The 26,581-nt window shown below is 44.3% G+C and overlaps 2 protein-coding genes across 6 annotated transcripts in view; one reads left to right on the top strand and one right to left on the bottom strand.

Annotated features, from left to right (window-relative positions):
- SCRN1 (secernin 1) overlaps positions 1 to 4,165 on the top strand; it is a 65,071-nt gene extending 60,906 nt beyond the window's left edge. For all 3 annotated transcript variants that reach the window (XM_079152125.1, XM_079152126.1, XM_079152127.1), the window contains exon 8: positions 1,053 to 4,165. In XM_079152125.1, coding sequence (XP_079008251.1) covers positions 1,053 to 1,211 — 159 coding nt within the window. In that variant the 3' untranslated portion in view covers positions 1,212 to 4,165. The remainder of the gene's footprint in view (positions 1 to 1,052) is intronic.
- Positions 1 to 26,581, bottom strand: part of WIPF3 (WAS/WASL interacting protein family member 3) — a 108,499-nt gene that overhangs the window by 9,838 nt on the left and 72,080 nt on the right. The window contains exons 6-9 of one of the 3 annotated variants that reach the window (XM_079152124.1): positions 25,012 to 25,161; positions 24,101 to 24,202; positions 14,650 to 14,726; positions 7,964 to 10,394 (exon numbers count right to left, since the gene is read on the bottom strand). In XM_079152124.1, coding sequence (XP_079008250.1) covers positions 10,371 to 10,394; positions 14,650 to 14,726; positions 24,101 to 24,202; positions 25,012 to 25,161 — 353 coding nt within the window. In that variant the 3' untranslated portion in view covers positions 7,964 to 10,370. Of the gene's footprint in view, positions 1 to 7,963; positions 10,395 to 12,902; positions 14,727 to 24,100; positions 24,203 to 25,011; positions 25,162 to 26,581 lie in introns of those variants that run through there. The other 2 variants (XM_079152123.1, XM_079152122.1) reach the window with 2 other exon arrangements.

The raw sequence follows: 26,581 nt of genomic DNA, 5'->3' as shown, positions 1-26,581 counted from the left end.
AGTTCCCAGGTTTTTTTTTTTAAAGTACTTTTTTAAAGTGAAACTTTTTCTATCATCAAAGCTTAGTCAATAAAGTTTCTGACAGGGCTTATTTTCTAAGTGGATGACAGTGAGCCCCAGGTAGACTCAAAATGTCACTGACTGGTATCTGATTTTGTGGGTATCGAGCAATGAGAATGTAGGGGCAGATAGGACTGTGTGTTCACATGAACCCATGAGATTAGTGAGTTTTGAAATTTAGAAATGACTTGGGTTGAGTCAGGAAGTAGTGGATGAGTGAGGAGAATGGTTCTCTTCTCACTTCTAGGATTAATTGGGCAAATGAAAGCTTTCACTGTCACCCGCTGTGAATGAGTGAGTCCTACTTGGAGAAAGAGCTCTTACCATCTCAGAAAAAGAGTGGCCAGGGATAGACATTCATTGAGCATTAACATCTTTGCAGCATACCTACTCTCTCCCAGCCATTGGATGGCACCAGTAAGCCCAATTCCTGCTCCTTAGGAGGTCATAATCTAATGGAGGACACAGCCATGTGGGAAGCCATTACAAGACAGAAGATGGCGACCATGGCAGGAGCAGAGGCATTGTCCAGTGGGGTCCAGAGGGAAGGCCTCCCAGGGAGGTCTGAAGATGAGCACAAGTTGCCCAAGTGTTGACCTAGGGAAGGACCTACTAGAAGGCAGAGACACTTGTACCATGGGAAGAAGTATTATGGGATAGAGGAGTGCAGTTGATTCAGTCTGACTGAAGAAGAGGAAGAGGTTAGGCAAGAGGGCAGGCCACAAGACCTCCAGTTTCACCAGGGCCTTCCCTGAATGCCAGTCAGGAGTCTGGATTTTATTGTGAAGGCATTGAGGAGCTATGTAAGTGTTCTGAGCAGGCTAGTGACAGAGCCACATTCTAGAACAGTCCTTGTGGCAGTGGTTTGGGAATGGATCAGAGTGGGCAAATGGGACTGTGAGCAGGAAGTCAGCTGAGCCCCTAGGGCTCCATGTCCACGGCCATGATCCCCACTGTTTTGCTGACTGTGACGTGGCCATGTCCTTCCTCAGGAGCAGGGTCGAGTGCTGAGGAAGACCATGCTGGAGCTGGAGAAGCAAGGCCTGGAAGCCATGGAAGAAATCCTGAGCAGCCCCGAGCCCCCAGACCCCGCCGAGGTGGGGGACCTTTTCTATGACTGTGTTGACACAGAGATTAAGTTCTTTAAGTGAAGTAAGCATTCCCTTTCCCCTTCTTATTTAAAACTTCCCACCTGACTAAATTACCAGCAAAACAAACCACTCTCCTGTTTGAGTAAAATGAGAAAGTTATCAGGTGGTCTCCTTTTCTGAAGCCAGATCCAACTGTTACCTTGTTTCTCTAAATGTCCCCTTCTCAGTCATTGTAGGTCCCCTTCCTTTGCTATGTAACATGTATCCCCCTTGCCTCTCGTTCAGTTGTGTGACAAATTGTGGATCTGAAGCTGCTATTCTTGTATTTCAGCGACAATGGACACATTAGCCTTTTGCAGGACTAGAGTTCATGGAACCTTGAAAGACAGGCTCCGCAGTGCTGAGTTGGTGGGAAAAGCAAGCTCTTTTGAAGTCTTAGTCTTTCAGTACCCATTTCTTCTAGGTTGACAAAAGGTGTTTGTCTGCCCACACAGGCTCCTGTGTGTGGACTGGAGGGAGGACTGCCCTGGCTGCCCTTCACCTGGGCACATGCCTGTGTACATTACAGTTTCCACAGGTGTTCCCTGGGGAACAAAGCCGATGGGAGGGAATAAAGGGGCCTCTAAGCAGCCCCAGCTCTGTCACAGTGCCCATGATCCCCAAGGGGCAGATTGCATGTGTTGTACTCATGTATGGTGACCCCAGCCCTGCGTCATGTGCAGGAGGCTGGGCAGCCCTGTTAGCCAGAGCCTACACCTTAGAGATGCAAGAAGCCATGCCAGTGACCTCGAAGGATCGCCAAGTGAGTCTCCCCAAAGGCTTGCTGCTCTCCCTGCAGAGTGGTGCACCCACCATGTGCGCGTGGCCTTGTGTAGGGATGACTCCTGGTCTAGTTACCAACATCTAATCCAGGATTCATTCAGTGGCCCTGCGGCATAGTCCCACCCCATACAACTGTGACTCTCTCAGCTAATGAGGGAAAGAAAAGGAAAAAACTTGACTGTTTAGATTGCAGTTAAAGTCGCTGGAATTTGAGCAGTTGCTACTTTATCTCAGCAGAGCTACTCTAATTAAGCTGATCTGCTTCCAACGTCATATCCACATAAAGGATTTGACCCACTGTAGAGCATAGAAAAGCATGCGAGGAAGACCAGGTGGGCTCTGAACTGGGCATTCAGAGGGCAAGAAGGTGACAGACAGATACAAGAGCACTTTTCTGCAGGGTCACAGTCCAACCCTAAGCCTCCTGCACAGCCTGTCGGAATCCCACACGTGTCTGAAGCAAGTGACCTGGATCTTTCCCCTTAGTCCTCATGCCCTGCAGCTTCTTCCAGATGGTAGTGGAAGTGGGTGGGAGGTGGTGGAGCTTACCTACATTTATTGAAACTCTTCTGCAACTCCTGAAATGGCAAGGGGACAGAGATGACTGATAGGAGTGTATGTGAATAGGGCAGCCAGTAGGAGAGTGCCATTTGGGCCCAATAATGCTTCATCATCCTTGATATGATTCTAGCAAATGGGAATATTGAATCAGTAGCCTTGGAAATGACTCGATTAGTCATTCCTCAGCAGCTATGTCTATGAGGGATGGAAGTGATACAGCCTCTCATTATGTGGTTGGGAATGCCAAGGATCAGAGATTTTTAATATTTTTCTTTTCCTTTTTTTTTTTTTTTTTTTTTTTTTTTGCTGGGGATGGAACCTGCAGCCTTGAGCTTGCAAGGCAAACACTCTCAAGCACTTTCTACCACTGAGCCTTGTCCTCAACCTCAGAAGTTTTATGGGAACAAATCATTTCTTTCTACCAACTCTCCTTTAAGAGTGTGGTTATAGATTTGACCTGAATTTTCTGTAAATTCTGTATGTAAAATCACTAACTACAGATGGGAAAACTGTTTCAGCTGACAAAAAATTATGGCAGCTAGTAGTGGTGGCTTATAGTGTAGGTTTGACTTGGGCTTTCACTGTTGATGAATTGAAGGTCTCCTCTTAGATGGAGTGGCCATTGTAGAAGCGTCTATAGCTGCTAAGTGCGAAAAGGATGAAGTTCGAGAATGATGTAGGCACCTATCCCTTCCAAAGTCTACCTGGTGAGTGGTTATTTAAAACAAGGTGTTGCAGAAAGGCTCTCTTTCAATGCGTGGTCTCACCTGCACATGTTAGGAAACGTTTTATCAGACCTGACCTGTCTGAGATAGTCGAGGTGATACAGGATTTGATCAAAGTCTAGTGCAAATACACCAAGGCCTTCTTTCATTACTATGACCCAGGTCACAGATGACCCTATCAACTTGATGTCATTACCCAGCCGGTCATGCAGTGGGGGAACAGTGGCTACTTCTGTTTTGGACATAGCAGGGAAGGGCCAACTGTACATCAGTCACAGCTGTAATGTTGCTATCTTATCACTAGAGGGCGTGCACGTCCTCTGTGTGGGCCTGGTGCCTCCCATCAGGCAATGGAGGTGGTATGTGAACAGTCAAACCTGATCAGCAAGGCTCAGGTTCTTTGTGCATTTGGGAAGGGTGGGAAAAGACAATGAGAGCAAGGAATCTGCTGATGTGGCTGTACTCACGATTAGTGACACCAGTCAGAAATACGTTGTTGAATTTTGAGTAGGTTGTTGTAGGGGGAATGTTTGCTTTTAAATGCTCCTAGAAGATTTTGCTGTGGAAGAATGCTTAGTACATGGATAATTTCTTTTCCAGGGATTGCTTTTCTGAAGGCTATATAAGGAAAATGAATATTCAAGATGAAGTGTGAAACTAATGTTTAAAGGTCACCGTGTGTAAATAGCTTCCTAAATACCATTTCTATATCTTTAAGATGGGTGGGGGCACCAGTGCATGCTTTGTGCAGAAAGAAGTCATGGCCATAAAGGACAGAATCTCTCCCCCACCTCCCCTGTAACCTATCATAAGCTAGTTAGTCTTGTCTATTAGGTGGGATTTACCATAGGTGAGGACAGCCCTCAGATCAAGGGCAGACACTCCAGTGAAAGTAAATTAAAAAAAAAAAAAAATAGAAAAAAAAAAAGCAGAAATAATAGTGCTTTCATTTTTGGAGGTGACTTGAACCTTAGGTAGAATAAGGACATAATCAAAATCATGGAGATTCATTAGTGCCCTGTAATGTAAGACCCGGTGTTATTATTAGGAGCTACCCTACAAGCTAACAGCAGGTGTATACCTCTTAGATCTTAGCAGCGAAGTTCCTTTACTATTGGGTGAGTCATTAGGTATAAAATGTAATTGTCGACCAGGCAAATGACTGTGTGTCCTAACATCCCACCTCTGTACAGGTGACACATAGCTTTGACTGACAGCAGGGAAGTCAGGTGGGACCCAGTGTCTGTCATGAGGTTTGTATTTCTGATTGGAGACCCATCCGTCCTTTATTGGAGAGGTCTTCAGCTGAGCTCTTAGCTTTAGGAAGCACAGGGAGAAGAAAGTGAGGGGACCCACTTCACTGGCACACTCTTGTGGGAGGGGGACAAGTAGCAGGGCACATGCCCACTGTCCCAGTTCTACTGTATGCTACCTGTAGCTGTGACATTTCATTCCACACAGTCCTAAGTCCCCACTCCCCTCCTAAGGTTTGTGTCAAAACGTGCTTTATCTGATTGACGCCAAACATCTTGAGATGTCACATGCAGAATTCTTGTGGGAATCAATACATATATGTTTGCAATCATGTTGTGAGAGTTTAAATGTGTTAGCTGGAAAATGCTACTGGCAGGGAAAATAAAAAGGAAGTCTTTGTTTCTTGCGGTGGGAACTGACCATGTAGTCTTAACAGTCTTTTGTACAAATATCTACAAACCAGGTAATGTTCCCTTATCCAGTGCTTGCCCTTGGGATTGTCTCTAAATGCATCAAGCATACAATAAAAAAATACTAAAGTTAATGTCTAGTGGCCTCTTCTGTCTTGTGTTTCATGAACAAACGCTGGCATTGGTCACAACACAGAAAATATATGGAAGGGGATGTGTTTTCTGCAGGAAATCTTCAGAAAAACCAATCAGTTCAGCAGTTTCCTGTAATTAGGTACCATTCTTTGGATAAATTCACTTTTTAAAAATAAACAAAATTACAGTGAGAAATCAAGTCACACCCATCAGGATTGCAACTTAAAAAAAAAGGAACGGGTATTGATGAGGTTGTGAAGCAACAGGAGCCTTTGTACGCTATTAACAGGAATGCAGGATGGTGCATCCATTGTACAGAATGGTACAGAGGTGGCTAAAAGTTTTTTTTAAAAAATGACTGCCAAGTGACCCAGCAATTCTAAGTATCTTTACAAAAGGTGTAGGGTCCAAAAGAGAGATTTGTACCTTTCGGTTCATAGTGGCATTATTCACAATAGCTGAAAGGTGTAGTCACATATCCATAGATGTTTGGATGGATAATCAAAATGCGGTATAACCACACAATAGAATATTCTTCAGCTTTTAAAAAGGGAAGGAAATTCTGACACATGCTACCACACATAGGAACATTCAGGACATTATGCTGAGTAAAATAAGCGAGTTACAGGAGGAAATATATGATTCTATTTACACGAAGTACCTAGAGTTGTCAGATCTAGGTCCAGAAAGTGGAAGGGTGGTTGTTTCTAGCCCAGAGGAGGAAGAAAGAGGGGATTGTTGTGTAATGGGTACAGAGCTAAAGCTCTACAAGATGAGTTCTGGAGCTGGGAGGTGGCAGTGGCTGCATAACACTGTAGGTGCACTTCAGTTATACTGAACACTAAAAACAAGATGGCAAATTTTATGTGTATTTTACCACAGTTTTCTTTAAAAAGAAAAAAAAAGCTGGTGCTAACTATTCCAACACTTCTTATTCTAAAGGTTAGTAGCTCCATGACACAAGGATGCCTCTCAAGAAGAAAGTCATCTCTGCTCTTACAGCAGACAAAACACAACTGACTGTCTCGTTCAGGAAAATGGAACTAAGACACTTGCAACAAGTGACCTGGGACAAGGTTGGATTACATGACTGTTCCATTGACATAAGGAACTGCTACTTTAAATTTTATCCCCACCTATTTTTTTCATTAACATAACAAACTCCTGAAAAGTTCCAAGAGTATGTATGAGTTTGCTAGGATTGCTGTAACAAAAGTACCACAGACTGGGTGGTGTAAGCAGGAGAAATTTATTGTTCCATGGCTTTGGGGCCTAGATGTGATGTGTGAGATCCTAGTGTCTGCAGGGTTGGTGTCATCTGAAGGCTATGAGAGGGAATCTGTTCCATGTCGCTTGACCAGCTTCTCTTGCTTTGATGGAAATCTTTGGCATTACCACAAGTGCTGCTTTCCCTTTGTTCCTCATTATCCTATGTGTATGGCTATGTCCCACTTTCCCTTTTTATAAGGAAACCAGCCATATTGAATTTAGGGCCGACTCCAGTATGACCTCATTTAAACTAATTACATCTGCAGTGACCCTATTTCCAAATAAGAAACCATCCTAAGATATACTAGAGGTCAGGATTTGTGGGGACACAATTCACCCCTTGACAGAATGGGTTCATGAAGGATGCCAAGCCTTCTGAGGCACTGTCTGAGAATCTGGAACTCACTCCTGAAATGTACAGCTCTCTCATGAAGTTGCTCCTCTCACCTTTCTGAGGCCTACCTCTCCCATTCTTAATCTCCTAAGAGGTGCCTCAGTGGAGAGCTCCTTTACCACCTGCCTGGACTTTGGAGTTCATCGTCTACTTTGTAGATTCTCCTGGGCCCTTGCTTTTCTTCCCCATGCAGACTGGCCTTTTCTGTCACTAAAGAGCTTCTTGGGGCCTCCACCAACATGGCAGCAGACAAAAAAGTCAGCTCCTTAACTCATTAGGATGCAAAGTGTGTAGTAACTAGCTTTCAAATTAGTTTCTAGATGAGATTTATTTTTGGAACATCTATGAATTTTAATTACCTCTCCTGCTTTGTTATCCAACAGCAGAGTTAGCGAAGTGTGGTCCCAGCAGCTCAGCCAATGACTAAAGGGAGCAGCTGGGATACAGCTCTGTTTGTGACTGAGCATGAAATGCGCAAACTGGTGGCTCCTCAGAGGGTGGGGTGTGCCCTTCCCTGACTGCTGTGACCCCAAAGGTCAGGGCCTGCTCACCTCTATGTGACTTCACCTCTATAGGCCCAGGTATGCATTCATGTCTTCATATGATACAACAAAAGCACAAAGTAATTTACTTCCCCAAATTCATAAGAGATGAAAGAGACCCAGCTCTGTGTTTGTTTACTAAGCTCTTGTTCTGAGCCAGCTCACCTAGCAGGTAAACGGCATCTCTCCTGTAGCAGGATCCAGACCTAAACCACTATAATGGAAATTGAGATGATTCTGCTTCGCACAGGAGGCTCTTTGGAGGGGTTTGCTGAATTAGGGGAGGGGGGGTGCTGAAAGCTTTTCCCATTTTAATACACATTAGCAGAATTTAAAAGCAATAATATTCTGCCCATTCTATATAAGTAAAACTGAATAAATACAGTGTTATCTACTTTTTAAAATTATTTATTTATTTATTGGTTCTGGGGATTGAACCCTGGAGCACTTTTACCACTTAGCTACATCCTCAGCCCTTTTTATTTTTTAATTTCGAGACAGGATCTTGCTGAGTTACTTAGAGCCTCACTAAGTTGCTGAAGCTGGCCTTAAGCTTGAGATCCTTCTGCCTCAGCCTCCCCAGTTGCTGGGATTACAGGTGCGTACCACCACACTTGGCTAGTGTTATTTACTTTTAAAATCCACTCTGAGGGGTCGTGGCTCAGTGGCAGAGCAACTGCCTGGCATGTGTGAGACACTGGGTTCGATCCTTAGGACCACATAAAAATAAATAAGTAAAAACAAAGGCATTCCGTCCATCTACAACTACAAAAAATTTTAAAAATAAAACACATCTGAAAGCCCCCCACCCCCAGCTTGGTTTAACCAAACATTCAGAAAATTAGCTCAACCAAGAAAGGATCTGTTTCCAACACAGTGTGTTAGAGCAAGTACTGGGCCCAAGTAAACATCCATTTTGCTTTGTGTTCTGAGAAGCCCTTCTAATCTTTAAAAACGTTTGGCTTGGTACTCAAATGTGATCATTACACTTAAATACATACCATTAAAAACTTGGCTTAGATCAGTTCTGGTGACCATAGATAGGTTTTCACTAGGAAATGACCTCAGAAACATTTCCACTTATTAAATTCAGTTTATTAGGTACAAAGAAATGAATCTGCAGAGGAAGGCATCAATAAATATAAAATACAGGTGAAACACAGGGAGAGTCACAGACATCAGGGTCAGTGAGGATATGGGAGGTGGCAGGGACGCCTCTGATGAGTCCACGGTCAAGGGGCTCAGCCTGTACACTGCCCGAGCTCGGAGGGCATGCGTTCAGTGACAGGTCTTGAGGACACACATGATGCCAGATTCCTGAGGTTGCTCCTTATTTGCCATTTTTGGTTTCTGCTCCTTCCTTCCCTCTGTCCTTGAATGGTTTTATTTTAAATTTCTATCCCAGTAGTGCAGAAGAACTTATGAACGCCTCACCGGGGCCAGCAGTCCACGCCAAAGGGGAACTGTCTAGGGCCTTCTCCATCAGGAAAATTAAAGCTCTTAAAAGTATTTTATGCAACTGGAAGGAAGGCAGAGTGGATACTGTCCCCAAAATGATATCCTGACCTTTTGGTAAACTTCCAGAACTAATACAACAAGTCAATAATGCAAAAAGCCCAAGAAAGCTTCTTTATCACAGATTTTAGCTGATACTATTTGGCCTGAGTCATCCCCTAGAGATGTGAACTTGACGCTGACTCTGTTTCTCCTGTCGGGAATAGGAAAGCACACACTGATGTAGGACACCAGCTTGACTGACTCCAGACCACAGCAAGGTGTCTGCAGTCATGTTGGCCAAATCCTGCTCACCTGCATCCTGAAGCCATGAGGAACTGAGTGGATTATTCCAAAGCAAACTTGTTTTCCACTACCTTCCTCTTCTCCCTCCCGTTTCCTCCTACTTTCTCCTTCATCTGTCTCAGCGTTCGCTGCCTCAAGGATGGGGAGCATTCGGGGTCAGCAAAAACCCACCTGGGTGCCCTTGCTGCTCAAGGAAAAGGTGAGGAGTAGCTCTAGCCCAGTTGGACCCTGCATATTCAAGGAGCTGAATGTGCACTCATCTCGGGGAAGCTATGGGCCAGTAACATCCTCCCTCTGCTGGGAAGGGAGCTGGATGTGGCCCCTGCTGGTTCCCAGATTCTCGGGCCGTGGACAGGTATTTGAGGCATATAATTCACCAGACATTTTGTTCTACCCTTGTCATATTTTCCAAGGAAATCTTTGCTTGGCTGGGGGCCTGGACACCTCTGGGATAGAATTGGCAGTTCATGATAATCATGACTAGTGTATGTTTTTTCCTAAAGGAAAAAAAAATACCCAAATCTCCTAAAGCTGACCTTCCCTGGGCTGCCAGGATGGGGCTGGGAACTTGTAGGAACAGGAGGGAAGTGGCAGAGACATGGGCACAAGGAGCACTGTAAACAGTAAGAGCATTGGCTACTTGTAGGATAATTCAGTTACAAAAGGGCCCTGTGGAAGGCAGTGGAGGGGCCGAGCCCTCTCCTGCCTTTACAGTGTGGTATATTTACATTAGGCAGCAAAAAGACATCCCTGTACTGCAGATTGGAAGTGAGACATGACATCTCACTCACCGGAGGCTGCGCGGCACCGTCGGGTGTGGGCACACACTACTTCCTCTGAGCTGCATCGTTTATAAGGCATTATTTGGTTTGATTTTGCAGTTGGTGCAATGAGGATATAAAGTCATGCCAATAAGAAGCTGTTGTGAATATTTTGGACTTTGGGATCACCTACAAACTAAGGACGCTCTAAAATGGTTCGGAATCTAGGAAGGGCCAGCCTGCAAGCATATATACAGTCACAGGATAGACACAATGGAGTGGGGCAGGGCTCTGTCTGTACAGACAAATGCCAAGATACATTTTAAATAATGGGGAAATGGTGGTTGTTTTTAAAAATATTACTCAAATAACTCAAAGTCAACTGCTTTAAAGCCCGTGCAAACCACATATTTACAATAAATAAGTGCTCCATTCAGAGCCTGTTTGTCAGCTGAATACAGCATGAGTATGGTGGGGCCTGACACATTCTCCGGGGGTGGCCATCCTGTGACATGGAACCCCTGGACCTTGGCTTCATCCGTCTTCTCACCGGAGTGTTTTTAGAGATAACTGCGGAAACATGACAGAAGATTACAGGTAGGCTAGAAGACTCACTGCACCCTTGGGTGGACAAAACAGCTTTTCCTCATCCACCCAAGGCCACCAAAGCTGGGAAGAAGGTCCCATTATGTGTAAGGAGCAGTTTTTTACCCAAGGTGTCGTGGTGGCAAATAGGATATGAAGCTGATGCTGCGTGGCAACCTAATGCTGACTTACAAACATTTATAGGACCAAGAACCAGCAATTGACTGCAGAAAGTTCAGAGAAGGGACAAACATGCTGGAGGTACCAGGTCAAGGCACTGGAAAAGGGGGATAGGAATTCAGGCCCTCCAAATTGCAGCCCAGCATTCATAAAGGAGAGAGCACTCCCTGGGGCACTATTTGCTGGCTAAAGCCCACTGGTTTCTTTGGGCACTGCTTTGTGTCTCACTGGAGTGAAAATGAATGAGGATGATCTCCAGGGAGCCATGAGAGATCTCAGTGGGATACCCAAAGGAGACTTTTAATCCACCCTTGAATGGACTGTCATGGCAGAGACAAAAAGCGTCAGTCTGGGGTGATTTAGGTGTGTGGGGACCAAATTCTGCATAATGTTCCACCTAGCCTTGCACCTTGACAGTGTGAAAGGTTCTTCTACGGTGCCAGGAAGAGCAGTGATGTATAGTGTTAAGACCACCAGAGGGAGGTCAGAAGGTCTGGGCATGTGACCTGGGGCAAGCCCCTCAGCCTGCTAGAGCACAGTTTTCTGTTTTGTAAAAATGACATTGGGGCTGGGAGTGTAGCTCAGTGGTAAAGCACTTGCCTAGCATATGTGAGGCCTTGGGTTCAATCTCCAGAACTGAAAAGAAAAAATAGCATTAAAAGTGTCTCTCCAGCCGGGCGTGGTGGTGCACACCTGTAATCCCAGCCGCTCGGCCCAGGAGGATGAGTCAGGAGGATGGAGAATTCAAAGCCAACCTCAGCATCAGCAAGGTGCTAAGCAACTCAGTGAGACCCTGTCTCTAAATAAAATACAAAATAGGGCTGGGGATGTGGCTCAGTGGTCAAGTGCCCCTGAGTTCAGTCCCTGGTACCTCCCCCCCCACCAACCCAAAAAAGTGTCTCTGCAGCTTGATCACCAGGTAATTAAAAGGATCAAATGAGATAACATATATAAACCAACTAAAAACTGTGAAGGTCACATAAATATATGGGACTATGATTATGATGATGATTCTATTTTTCTGATCACAAATTCCTTGTGGAAAATGTGGAAATTGCAGAGGTACACTAGGAAGAAAGTAAAAGGTAGTGATCATCTTTTACAGGCAGTGTCTACACTGGAGCATTCTGCATGGCTGTGTGGAATGTGCAGGAAAGTGATCTGAGAAGGAAGGGATATGGCTCCTGAAAGCTAGGTAGCAGGACAGGCAAGGGAGAGCAAACTCCCTCAGCTTTCCTTATCTGTGAATATCTTAATTCGTCCTCATTTCTAAAGGACAGTTTTTTTAAAAAACTTTAAAAAATAAAGGACAGTTTTGCCAAATATAGGATTCTTACTTGACTAGTTGACAGCTTTTTTCTTTTTTGAATACTTTCAATATACCAGCTTACCATCTTCTCTCCTCCAAAGTTCTGATGAGAAATCTGCCGATAACCTTATTGAGGATGCCTTGTAGGTGACAAGTCAATTCTCTTGTTGCTTTTGAGATTCCCTTTTCCTCAAAAGTTTTATTATGGTGTGTCTTGATGTGAGACTCTTTGAGTTCATCTTAGAGTTTATTGAGCTGCTTGGATGTTTATATTCATGCATCTAATCAAATTTGTGAAGTTTCAGCTTTTATTTCTTCAAATATTCTTTCTATGCCCCTCTCCTCTTCCTGGGAACATAGCTCTGATGGGCTCTGATCACTTTTAGTGTTTTTTCCTTTTGTTCTTCAGACTTTATAATTTTGACTGTCCTTTCTTCAAGTTCACTGATTCTTTTTTTTTTGCTGGCTCAAGTTTGCCTTTCATTTCCTCTAGTGAATTTTTTTCATTTCAGTTGTATTTTTCAGCTTCAGAATTTGTTTTCTTTCTCTTTATTGATATTTCCATTTTGTTCATATATGATTTGCTTGAATTTCTCTACATCTTCCTTTACTGTTTGGAGCAACTTTAAGAGTTGCCTTTTTTTTTTTTTTTTTTTTGTAGTGGGGATTGAATCCAGGGGCATTTTACCACTGAGCTGTATCCCCAACCCTTTTTAAAATTTTTTGAGACAGGTTCTCACTAAGCTGCTTAGGGCATCACTAAGTTGCTGAGGCTGGCCTTGGATTTCCTATCCTCCTATCTTAGCCTCCCACATCACTGGGATTACAGGCATGTGTCAGCATGCCCAGTATGAACATTTTTAAAACCGGTGTTTTAAACTCTTTGTCTAATAGATCTACCATCAACCTGTTTTCAAAGATGCTTTTTGTTGATTTTTTGTTGTTGTTGTTGTTGAATGGGCCTCCCTTTTCTATTTCTTTGTGTAATTTGTGGTTTTTTTGTTGTTGTTGTTGTTGTTGTTGGAAACTATACATTGAATCAAACAGTGCTGTAACACTGGGAAGCAGATCCTTCTCCTTCCCCAGAGCTTGCTAGGGTTATTTATTAATTTTATTTTTATCTTATTATTTTGTAAGTTATCCTACCCAAAATCAGCTCAAGGCGTCAATTTAAGGTCTTCGCAGGACTTTTTAGAGCCTGTGCCTTTTTCCCTTGAGCATACATTGTTATTCCTAATTTCCCCCACATATGAAGTTGCTTTCAAAGGTCATGGTCTTTAAGGTTTCGCCTCCAAAAGTGGAAACAGAGAAAAATGAAGGGAAGAAGATTCTCCTGGAAGCTGCTTCAGCCAGGAGGAGAGGGACCTGAGGCAGTGGGAGGAGGTGCAGTGGTGGATGCCACCTCTTTATCTGCACCCTTGTTCTCCGAAGCAGCAGTGGGCCATCAAGCCCAGATCCACAACATGTGGAGGATGGGGGTATTTTTTCTTTTTCTTTCTTTGCCTTTCTTGGCTCCCCCAAACTGTGTGCAAGGTACTCCAAGAACATGTGCACTGCCTGCTGTGAGGCTGGGTGGGGGTGGGCAGCTGCTACTGTTACAAGTTGACCAAAATCAACTCTGATTTATTCGCCAAACATCCCCTGGACCTTGCAAGCCTTCAGTAGACCCTGAATTCCACACAGTTCCTTCCGATGGATTCTGCCAATACAGTTGTTGTCCAGGTGGGGAGACAGATTCCAGTGTTTCTTATCCTATCATTCCCCAGAATCCTCTCCACCTATTAACAATTCTGTGCATTCTCTTCCTCTCCTCTTTCTTTCTTATGTACACATGCTTCTTTAACTACAATTGTACACCTGTTTGAACCTGGGATCATCTGAGAACAGGCATTGCTATTCTTGGGATAGCTACCGTTAGAAAAGGGGAATGCTTGTTTGCTAGAGGAAGTACCACCTGTTCCAGGGACTACCTTGGCTTTTGGGAATCTAGGCCCTTCCTTTTTAGGTCATTTTCCTTCAAGTTCCATACAGCTGCAGAATGACCCAGGATAACAGCAAGCCAGCCTGTGGTCTGTTACACAGAACTCTGAAAGAGGAGGTGGCTACAGGAGGAGTGTACAAGGTTTCAAAGAAACAAAGGACTTTTAAATGTGAAACTCCATTCTGTACAGTGAGAAATGTTACTTCTGCCCAGGTTAGGAGACACTTTTGTCTCAGTCACATAGGGTGAGAGCAAGGGCATTTCTTCTAAGACTGCCTTAGCACACAAGCACTGGTGTGGTCTCCCTCCTGGCTGTGTCAATTTCCTTTAGTCACCAGGACTTGGCTTGTGAGTAAATCTGGCCAAGATCAATTATAATATTGATGGAGGGAAAAGCTCTAAGGGCACTAAAAGAAACCATGTGTTCTACAGGTGAGAGGGGACACTGAGTTCGATTTTATAAATGCTATAGGGCTTTTCTCACAGGCTTCTCAAACCATTCTATTCAGGGAAGAATGGGCAGTGACAGGGGTGATGACAACAGAATGAGTCCAAAGGGGTTCTCAGTGGCTCAGCTTGCTTCTGCATGTAGTGGTGATCTTGGGGGGCCCCTTCCAGACTGCACAGCTTGAATTCTGAGTATTTCATTCTGGCTTGAAACAAAGGCATGCCAAAACGATTTTTCCCGAAGAAAACTAGTCTGAGGTAATCTTCCCAGCATTTCTGTGCTCCCCAGGAGAATTCCTGGCTTTCCTTGAAGGCTGTGTTACCTGAGCATTTCTGCCTTTGATGTCATCTGGGCTCTGTCCAGCTGCCTCAGCCTGGAGCCAGGGACCAGGTGTGCGGCCTGCGAGAAACAAGAAAGATCTCACCATCAAATGGCCCAGGGAGGGCTATGCGCATTTCACCAAGAAACCCGCTGAGCACCAGGACAACATGAGCCCCCAAACCTGAGACCACTGGGCTTCTGGTCCTAAAGTGTGCTTCCGCCCCGTGTGCTAGGCCACAGGCCACAGACACAGGGTTGTTATTATCCTATGCGCTGTGCGGAGTACCACGTGAGGCCCATCACCTTTAAACCTGTTAGTACTTCCTGACTCATGGTACTCCATGACCTCCAGCTACACCCATCTGCAGTGTGCCAGGCACCATGCCAGGGTCAGTTATACCCATGTCCCAAAACCCCTAGGACAGTCCAAGTTCCCGTGCTACTTGAAAAGCAGCAAGAAATGAAGAAACAATTACCACAAATTATTTATGATACTGAAAAGCTGATAATAACCTGTGTTCAACAAACGGTTCTAGGTAATCTAGGGTTCAATATCATACAAGGGAGTACAAGGCAGCTATCTTTTTACAAAGTCTTAATTTGGTGGGACAAAACTCTATAAATAGAACAGTCTAGGGCTGGGGTTGTGGCTCAGTGTTAGAGTATTTGCCTAGCAAGTGTGAGGCACTGGGTTCGATCCTCAGCACCACATGTAAATAAATTAATAAAATAAAGGTCTATCAATATCTAAATATATTTTTTTTAAAAATAGAAGCCTTCAATTATTTTTAAAATTCACTAAAAACAGAACTAACAAATGAAAATGTTTCCTCTTGGGTAGAATTATTATTTTTTTAAAATTCCCCTTAAGAAATATTTCCGAAGTTTTCTGTGATGAGCATACATAAGCCATTGTGACAACTTTGTAAGGTACGGTTTTAAAAATGAGCTATCACTTAGAGGGGTCTCTGAAACTTAACAAAACATTAATAAAATGGGAACTGTAACTTTCATTAAAACATTTTTTAAATTAATGAGTGCACTGGTTCTAGAATACAGGTATTTTGGAGCAAACAATGTAGGAATCTCAGATTTTTAGATAGTTTGAGTAAAAAGGCACTGACAAGATCTAATTCACTGAGTGAGGACAACCTTGGAAATGACTGTTCTTTGATTTAGGAAACTCCTGTCCACCCCTGCCCCAAGCCCATGCCCAACTGTAAACCCAAACCTGACTCTAGACATGGCTGACTGGCCCCTGGGGGCCAACATCTCCCCGTTTGAAAATCACTGGGCAGTGAAACAGGCTTCTCCAGGTAAGCAGTTCTCCCTTGTTTTCATAAAGATGCTTGGAAACGAGAGCAGAGAGGTTAAAAGAGAACCAGTTTCTCCATAAAACAGAAAGGACAACTCGGGTCTTAATGCAAGAGGAATTTCACTGGGGCTAGAAGTCAGTGGCGGGGATATGGTCAGGTTAGACAGAGCACTTTGGATTCAAAGATGGTTTTGAAGGGATTTCCCCTTATGAAATGCCACTAGAACCTTCTGGAATTCAAGTGGGGCCATTCTGCTGAAATAGTGTATCACACGAGTTATTCTGCATGGAAAGGCATTTCATATTCACCCAAACTACAGTTTTCAAACTTTTGGTACTAGAGCTCACAATAAGAAATCTTTTTAGGGCTGGAGGGATAGCTCAGTTGGTAGAGTGCTTGCCTAGCAAGCAGGGCCCTGGGTTCAATCCCCAGCGCTAAAAAAAAAAAAAAAAAAAAAAAAAGAAAAGAAATCTTTTTACATTTCTTCCCCATGTCCAGTCCCCTGCACTGGCAGAGCCCACAGTGAACGCTGCTGCCTTTGCCGACATCTCCTGCAAACAGAAGGCTCTGCTTCCCTGCTAATGTACTGGGGATGCTAGAGTGCTGGGAGGAGCATGGGAGCAGCAGCCCTAGTGGGAGAGGCTGCTCTGTGCTGCGCTGCAGGGTTGAAAAGGGAAGGTCTATGCTGGGGCTGAAGGAACAGGACCCAGGGCCAAGACGGCATCCAGACTTGTTCTTTCTCATGTGCAAACCAAGCATGCCTTGTACCTTTCTCCAAAATCCATTCTGTAGCCAAGTGATATGAGGATGATACGTAGGCCTTGGAGAGTGTCCAGAAAGGATTTACAAACTTGGCTGGCCATTAAGGCAGGGCCTCCTGGAGATTCTTCTACTGGCCTTTGGAGTGCAATTCCTGGGAACTGGGAAGGTGGACTTGAGAAAGGCAGACTCCTGTGAGGAGCAGACCAAATGATGGGCGCAGGGCCAATGGTCTGTCCACGCCGGGGTCCACCATGGCAGTAAAGTGGGGAGACAGTGTGCTAAGATGCAAAGAGCACTGGACGTGGAGCGGAGACCTGAACTAGCCTGACCACAGGCAGCAGAGGCAGGCCGCTGTACTTCTGCCTCGGTTTCTCCAGCTGTACGTGAAGGCAGTGGCCCCAAAGGGCCTTCCGGTAATCTCTAAGCAAAGGGTATGATGGGTTCCACTGGATCTAGACCTTCCATCTGGCCTTTTTCCTCCCTTCCCATTGTCACTGTTGCCATAGAACTGACTGGCCCAGGAGACCTACTGTCCCTTCCTTGAGCACATCCCTCTGGACTCCGCCCACCCTGAGGGAGGTCACCCTACATGCCACAAGCCTCCAGTCCTCCACAGGTGCTTGGACCTGTGGGTGGGCTAATCCTCTTCTTTCCAATAATTTTCAATTTAAAAGTTCTAATGATTACTGAAAGCAATATTCACTTATCAAAAGAATTCAGAACCACAGACAACCACTGAGTGACAAGCACTGTTCATATTTCTGGGCTCTCTATTTAATCAAATTCTCTTTCTCTCCATAGACACACAGTTAATTTATTTTTTAAAAAATTGAGACCATAAACTGGATGTGGAGACACACGTCAGTAATCCCAGCGGCTCAGGAGGCTGAGGCAGGAGGATCACGAGTTCAAAACCACAGCAGTTTAGTCAGGCCCTAAGCAACTCAATGAGACCCTGTTTCAAAATAAAAAATGTAAACTGGGCACAGTAGCACATGCCTGTAATCCCAGCAGCTTGGGAGGCTGAGGCAGGAGGATCTCGAGTTCAAAGCCAGCCTCAGCAAAAGTGAGGTGCTAAGCAACTCAGTGAGACCCTGACTCTAAATAAAATACAAAAATAGGACTGGGAATGTGGCTCAGTGGTCCAGTGCCCTGGTTTCAATCCCTGGTGCTCCCCTACCAAATAAATAAATAAATAAATAAGTAAAATAAGTGCCTGCCTCGCAAGCACAAGGCCCTGGGTTTGATCCCCAGCACCACAAAATAAAATAAAATAAGTAAAATAAAATAAAATAAACATTTTTTAAAGGCTGGGGATGTAGCTCAGTGGTTAATTGCCCCTGGGTTCAATCCCTGGTATCAAAAACAAACAAACAAACAAATTATATTTATTTTTGGTATACTTTTTGGTATTATTTTATTCAACAAGGTGGTGTTAACATTTTCCCAGTGTCACTGAATATTTGACAACACTTCTTTAATGGTTTCTTGGTTTTCCATCTTGTGGCTCTGCTTTAATTTTTTTTAAACTCCATTGATGGAGATTTGTAATATATCCAAATGTTTTATTCTGTAAATGGTTGAGCAATGTATATATGAGTGAGCCTTTTTATTTCACTGAAAAAGTATTTACTGAGTGCATGCATGACTCCATTCTGAGATGGGCCAGGGCATACGGCATAAAATTGTTGCCATCTCTGCCATTCAGGTCTGTACTGGGAAGACGGACAAGGGGCAGGTAAACACAGCACATGTCAGGAGGTGATAAATACCTTGAAGACTATTTAAAAACAGTGTGAAGAGAATGAAAAGAGATGGGCCAGAGAGAGCTACTATTTTACATCAGGCAAAGATTGTCTGATAAGGTACTGACTGCTATGAACTGAACTGTGTTCCCCCCAAATTCACAGGCGGAAATCTTAACGCCCAGTGTGATGGAATTGGCAGATGTGCCTCTGGGAGGTGATGAGGGTTAGATGAGGTCATGAGGGTGGGTCCCATGATGGGATTAGTGCCCTCCCAAGACAAGATGCTAGAAAGTGTGTTCTTCCTCTACCATGTGAGTACAGTGAGAAGGTGGTTCTCTGCAAAGCAGGAAAAGAGGTCTCACCAGAAACTGAATCAGCCAGCACCCTAATCTTTCCAGCTTCTAGACAGTGAGAAAATACATGTCTGTTAAGCCAGCCAGTCTATGCTATTTTGTTTTGGCAGCCTGAGCTGATAAAGACAGGTACCATTTGATCAAAGATCCAGAGGAAGTAGAGAATGAGTCTGTGGCAATCTGAGGAAAATGTCTCATACATAAGGAAAAACAGATGCAAAGAACCCAGAGGTAGAATTGTGCTTGGAATGTTCTAGAAATTGAGGTGGTGTTAGAACAAAGTAAGGTGGGAGGATAATGGTGAAAGAAGAGAGGGACAGTTTGAGCCATGATAAAAATTTCTCATTGATTTAGAGCAAGATGGGAATTTACTGGAGGATCTGGGGCAGAGGGCAGCTTGGCTGGGCTTGGGCCTTAGACATACCACTCGTGCTACAGTGGAGAGCAGAGAAGCCTGTTAGCAGTTTCCTGTGGTAATTTGGGAAGGAAATGTCAGTGGCTTTGGCCAGGAGGGAGTGGAAGAAGAGGCAAGAGCTCAGATACCACTTTGCACTCACTACAATGTCCACTATGAAATAAAATTAAAATTTAGGAGTGAAAACAAGTGTTGATGAGGATATGGAAAAATTGGAACCCTTATGTGCTTTTGGTGAAAATGTAAAATGGTGGAGCTGCTATGGGAACTGGTAGGGTGGTTCTTCAACCAATTAAAAATAGAATTACCATATGACCCAGCAATTCTACTTTGAGATATATACTCAAAAGAATTTGAAATCAGGGTCTTAAGGAGATATTTGTACAGCTCTGTTCACAGCAATAGTATTTTCAATAGCTAAAATGTAGAAGAACACAATTGCCCAGCAATAGATGGATGGATAAACGAAACGTGGTATGTATGCGTATGTATATGAGTGTGTCTGTGTATGTGTACATATATATATGTGTATGTATATGTATACATATATTCATCATATATAATGGAATATTGTTCTGCCTTAAAAAGGAAGGACATTCTAACAAATTACAACATAGAGGAACTTTGAGGACATCATGCTAAGTGAAAAAGCCTGTAACAAAAAAGCAAATAGTGTGATTCTGCTTATGGGAAGTACTTAGAGTACTCAAAAGCTTAGAGACAGAGAGTAGAGTGGTGGTTGCCAGGGGCTGGGGAAGAGGGAAACATGGGGTCATTATTCCATGGGTGTAGAGTTTTGGTTTTATAAGATGAAAAGTTTGGAACATTTTCACCACCCCAAAAGGAAACTCCATGCCCATTAGCAGTCACTCCCCATTTTCCATCCCCAGTCCCTGGAATGCCTAATCTAACTTTCTGACTCTATGGATTTGCCTATTTTGGACATTTCGCATAAATGGAATCCTACAATTGTGGTGGCCGTGTTTGGTTTCTTTCACTGAGCATAATGTTTTCGAGTGCCATCTATGTTGTAGCGTGTCTCAGTCTTTCATTCCTTCTTATTGCTGAACCATCTCTAGTTACAGGACAATCATGCATTGTTTATCAATTCATCGGCTGTTTCCACTTTTTGGCTATTGTGAATTATGTTGCTATGAATGTTTCTGTACAGCAATCATAGCATAGTAGTTTTTTTTTTTTTTTTTTTTAAAACACTAGCTTGAAATTCTTTGGGGTCTATAGCCAGGAGAGGAATTAATGGGTCCTTCTATAGGTTGGATATGGAAAGTTCCACTTAGGCCCATGTCTTCAAGGTCTGGTCCTCAGCCTGTGGTGTTCTTGGGGTTTGGCAGAAACCTTTAAGAGATGAAATGTAGTGGGAAGTCTTAGGTCATAAGGGTGTGCCCTTAAAGGGGACTATAGACCCTGGTCTCTTTCTCTCTTTCAATCCCTGGCTGTCATGAGAGAAGCAGCTTTGTTCCACCACCAGCTTCCTGTGATAATGTGCTGCCTTACCATGAACCCAAAAGCACTGGACCAATCAATCATGGACTGAAACCTCTCAAATTGTAAGCCAAATAATTTATTTCTCTCTTTAATTGATTATTTTGGTTACTGTATTACAGTAAAGGAAAACTGACTAACACAGGTCATATAGTTATTTTATATTTAAATCACTGGAGAACACTAATGCATTACTAAAATATTTAAATAACTAGACAAAATCATCTTACCAGTAGGGGGAAAAACAGCCATTAACTGCAGAGCAGAGACAGTGAATATGTCTACTGGAACAGCTAAGTATTAGGGTATTTGTGTACTCTGGTGTGTGTGTGTGTGTGTGTGTGTGTGTGTGTGTGTGTGTGTGTGTGCGTGTGCGCGCGCGCACTCTGGAAGGACAGGGAGAAAACAAGCAGGATGAGACAGAGTGAGCACCACTTCTGAGCATGAGAACCTATGCATCTCACAGAAACAACACTGACTCCCAGACCTTAAAAATTCTAATATCTGGGGGAATCAGTTCAATAGCAAGCAGGAGGAAGACTTGTGAGAAATGGAGAAATGTGATCAGATGGGCGTAACCCACAGCTGCCTCACACTAACACCATTAACAAGGCTCTTCCCTGTGGCTCACAGGGACAGCAGGAATATGCTCATTTAATTTTGAGGGAGTCTACTGAATTATTTCATATCTACTGATACCATATCAATCTAAAACAGTTACCTTATTATTTTTTTTTTGGTCATGGTGGTACTGCTTTATTTTTACTTATAAACAAATTAGGGTTTAAACAATTTAGTAAGAAATTGTTTAATTATCAGGTAAAGATCTAATGAAAAAGAACCTTCACTAATACAACTATGAATAACAGCATCTTCAAGGAAACTAACTTGTATTTCTGTATCTTTTGTCTTTATAACAAAATAGTTCATTCAATGTCTTACATCAACATTTTATGTCACTAGTTCAATGATTATTAGCCTTTCAAATTTTCTCTGCTAAATATGCTTATGTCTGCTGGTTTTTTAACTTCAATCAATGATTAATAAAAATTCAAGGTATTAAACATGAATTCCACAATATGTCTTCAATCTATACTCACATTTGGAACTAGGAATGTGACAAAAGGGATAATATCCTTAGTTACCTTATTTTTGAAATTGCAGTTTACCTTTCTAGTCTGTAGGATGTCAGTTTATTTAGCAGGCTTTTTTTTTTTTTTTTTTTTACTGTTCCTTTCTGAACAACAGGGGATTACTTTCGGGGTGGGCACTATGCAAACATTTCTCAAGACAGGGCATAGAGCCTAGACTGCCAACTGTGCCCTGCTGGGCAGGCTGAAGGGGGCCATGGAGTACAGCTGTCCTATTCTCAGGCACCATGGGCAGGGTGATATCTGCCATTGCTGACTTCCTAAGTCATGCCCAGTGAGAACAGAGACCCCAAAGTCTTCCTCGGATACCTCATTTCACAAGATTATTGCGCTTATTTCACAAGATGAGGAAAGGGGTGTTACTTAAGGACACTCCCCAACTTGTCACCTCTGGGAGCCTGTGTGGCCTTACCCAGTGGGGCACCTTATGCTTAGTGTATCCTGGGGGACTTAATGGTTCCTAAATGCACCAGTGCCATCATGCTCTCTCCTGGGCACATGCAAACAGTGCCCTCTCTCTAGGCTATGTGACCCGCCTTCTACTCCCTCCCCCAGTGCCCTCAGCTCCCGCTGTCAGGAAGGCGCTCTCATGTGTTGTGGCTACTTCTCACTCATCTCTCAGGAATGTGCACGGTGGAGGCATGCTGTGGGAACCTTGCTTCTGACTGAAGCCTCTGGTGCCTGCAGGGTGCCTGCTGCGCAAGGGCAGTGTGGACACATTTGCTGAACTGAGCAGGAACAGGAGACCCATGTAGCACCTGCCTCCTCCCACTGCTGGCTCTTCAGTCCTTTTGAACCCTAAAAGGACAGGATTTCTCACCCATGTGCCTTTATATTCATCCTCTCCCTTTCTCTCAAGTCAGAAAAGTGGTATTTATATGTGATTAAAAGAGGACACAAGGGGCTGGAGTTGTGGCTCAATGGTAGAGCACTTGCCTGGCATATGTGAGGCCCTGGGTTTGATACCTAGCACCACATATAAATAAATAAATAAAATAAAAAAGATCCATTGACAACTAAAAAAATATTTTAAAACAGTAAAAAATAAATAAATAAATAAAAGAGGACACAAGGCCCCCCTCTCTGACATGCGGTCCCATAGCCAGGACAGGAAACTCTGCTTAGGCTGGTGCTGTGAGCCCACCTGCCCTGAAGAGAGCAGGCCGGAGCATCTCTGCTTCTCAGGAAGCTGCAGAAGGGACCTCACCAAGGCCCTTCTGAGAGGTCAAGGTCACTGAGCCTGGGTCCCAAATTCCTGGTTTCAAGTTAGTCCTGGATTCTAATGTTGTTTCATTAGGGTGCTCAGGCGAGTGGGATGGGGTCCTTCCTTAGGTGGCAGGGTAGGAACACATCCAACTCTCACCCCATATTGTTGAATCTGCCCCCTCCTACTACTGCTTGCCCAACCCGACTGGCTCAGCACTACATGAGAACTGGCTCGATTTAAGTAGCGGGCAGCAACACTGTGGTCAATACCCCACCCTTGCTTTTCTCTTGCTTCCCCGCTGTTCTGACCTCAGTCTCCTCCTCTCTTCCCAAGGCTGAACAGGTAAGCTGAGGAAAAGCCTCTCTTGGAGCCTGATCACACTATGAAGTCAGCAGGAAGCCTTCTCCTGGCTGAGTCTTGACTGTACACCAGAATCACCTGGTAGTTTTCAAAAATAGTGACATCTGGGTCCTACCCTGGATATTTTGATTAGAGGCAGCCTGGAGTTCAGGACTTTTGAAAAAGCTCCTAGGTCATTCTAATAGGTAGCCATGGTTGAGAACCATTGACCTAAGGATATTTTTCATTTCATGGTTTGTCAGAATTCTGAATTGGAGGGATTCTATTTCTTTCCCAGCTTTTCATGTAAAGTCCCTGTATCCCATTTCAGTGTTGTTTGGGGGTTTTTAGTTCCCTAGTCAAAAGTCCCAGGGAGGAGAGGGATGTATGGTAAATTTAGGCATTCAAATCTGATGACAGTTAACCCTGGTGTTATGTAAAAAACAAAAACAAAAACAAAACCTCCAAATGAACTCTTAGGTGCAAGGACAAATAAATATTCTGAAACTTCCAGAAGTATACACACACTGCATCCTTGCAGCAGGACAGTAAAATCATGATGTCATCCTTCAGGCAGTATCTGGTCAATCAATACACACAGAGCACCTACTTTTGGAGTGTCAGGCAAAGCTGGGAGTCTTGTCAAGGTGGTACTTACTTCGGGGGACTTTGCTGGGGTAAATCTTCTGGCATGGTTTATATTCGTCTGGAGGGGGGAAGTCTTCCACAGAATGGAACGTGAATTTAGATTCAAAGTCATCTGCACACACGGGAAATGGTAAAGTTTACTTGGGTTACTGGCGGGCCCCAAGTTGGATCATTCCAGGAGAACACATGTCACTCTGAGCGAATGCACTGTGCTCTGTTTGCCTGCTTGGTGTGAAGATGTTGATGGCAGGGCCATTCTGCCCAAAGACACCTATCCACCTTGCACATTTACTGCTTGGCTGGGAGGAGGGCAAGCAGGAGAAGTGAGATCAACAGTCATTTCCCAACACGCACCAATCTTACTCCAACCCACAGCTTAAGGAAGCTCGTAAGTAGGCAGAAGTGAGCTTCTGGTGCAGAGAGGAGTGGTCATGTTGCTCTTCCATGGGCTGACTCCTGCCTCGTGACCTGGGTCTTATGTCTGACCATAGCCCAGCACACAGGGTGGGGCAGAGGTTGCGGTCACATCTGACTCCAGGTGGCTTTAACTTCCTGCCTCCATAGTTTTGCTCCAATTGTCCCGCTACCTCGTGGGTCTTCCACGCACTCTTTGCCCTTATCCCAATCACTCCGGCTTCTCAGGTTCATGTATACTTCCTGCATACACACGCACACACACATGCACACACGGATGCGCGTGGCTTAAATGCTCGTTTTCTTTCTGTTCTCTAATCTGAATCAGAAGTCTGGAGAGTGGGCCCTGGAACCATCCAGAAAGTGGTGGAAGAAACCCTATTCCATAGGCCCTGTATGCTGTCCTGTGTTTGTGTGAGCCCACAGTTCACTGGAAAGCACATGAGCTCTCTCTGGGAAAATCAAGTGCTCACTGGCACCGACCCCACAGGTGTGCACCCCACTTACCAGTGATGTGTAGGCTTCCATTCCTCAGCTGACCTCCCGGCTGCTGGGTGGGCGTCCAGGCAGAGTTCTGCTGGCTCTTGCTTGAAAGCTCTGTGGTAGGTGATCTTGCAGGGGGTGCTGGAGGTGGATTTAGCTTTCCCCCACTGGTCCCTTATATGGAAGATGACAGGGCATTCAGAGTTAGGAATGAGGACAGTGATGTTATAACTTTATGTGAGAGATTAGACGTTTAGATCTCTGGAGATATTACAATATTATGAATGAAAGGGCAAATGCTTGAATCAAACTGGGACTGGATCATGGTTTTCCCACTGGGATAAATAACGGCTTCTTTGTACTTCGATTTTCTTATCTGTAATATGGGAAAACTAGAATACCTATCTCCTAGGGTCAAGAGGACTAAATAAGTAGATTTGAGTCAAGTGATATACAGTAAGTGCTCAATAGTTGTTGTGATAATATTAATGATGGTATGACCTTCATTAAAAGATGGTATAGCTGAAGGAAGGGACCCACTGCAGAGTGACAGGAACACAAAGGTAGTTGCTAGGTAGGGCCCAGAGGGAGGCCAGAAGAATGAGTGGTAGGGGCATGTTCTACCCTCGATTCTGCCCCCACCGGCTCGTCTGCACTGCAAACTGCTGGTTCTCCTGCAGGTTCAATCTAAATCCTTTCTGATCACCAGGGCCCAACTCAAATCCAACCTACATCCTCAAGCCTTCCCTGGTCACTTGGTCAGAGGCTCCTGTCCTCCTCTGCCAATGCTTTTCCGTGTGACCCGTGGCAGTCAACAGCCCACTGTCCAGCTCCTCACTACAGGTATTCCACGGCTGCTTGTTTCCTCAGTGACATTGCCACCATCGCTCAGCTGCCTGAAATGATGCCAGTACACCACCATTCCCGGTGCTAGAAGCTCACACTTACAACCTCTTTCCCTTCCCCCGAGTTGGGCTGAAGTAGACGTTATCCTCATTTTATACGTGAAATCAAGTTTCACTTCCAGAAGACATGGAGGGAGAGGCCCGACAAGCCTCTGGAGCAGAGGGGGTGCCGGCAGTAGCCGTGGTGCTCTCCGAGCTTCCGCTCTCTCCGCAGGGCCTGCCCATCCACCCTCTCCTGCCCAGACTCCTTTCCCTCCCTCTTCTCTTCCTAGGCACCTAGGAGTTATTTATCCCACAAGGAGACTAAAGGGCTAAAGGAACTGCTAACCCTCCTTTGGATGGGAACTTGCCCCTCCTTGTGGGAAGGGAGAAGAAAGGAAGAAAATAACAGGCTGCCACCGGCGACATGCAGGCCCTCACTGCGTAGTCACAGCAATGCCCTGTGAAAGGTGCTATCATCATTATTCCTATTTGTCAGTGTTAAAAAATAAAATCAAGAGGTCTAGGGTTGTGGTTCCATCGTAGGGCACTTGACTGGCATGTGTGAGGGGCATTGGGTTCGATCCTCAGCACCACATAAAAATAAATGAAGGCACTGTGTCCATCTACAACTAATTTTTTTTTTAAATCAAGATTACCCAGCACCAAAAAAATAAAATATAAAATAAAATAAAATAAAATCAAGATTA

The sequence above is a fragment of the Sciurus vulgaris genome, assembly GCF_902686455.1.
Source record: "Sciurus vulgaris genome assembly, chromosome: 8".
NCBI lineage: Eukaryota > Metazoa > Chordata > Mammalia > Rodentia > Sciuridae > Sciurus > Sciurus vulgaris.
This window is presented reverse-complemented; position numbering and strand designations above follow the sequence as displayed.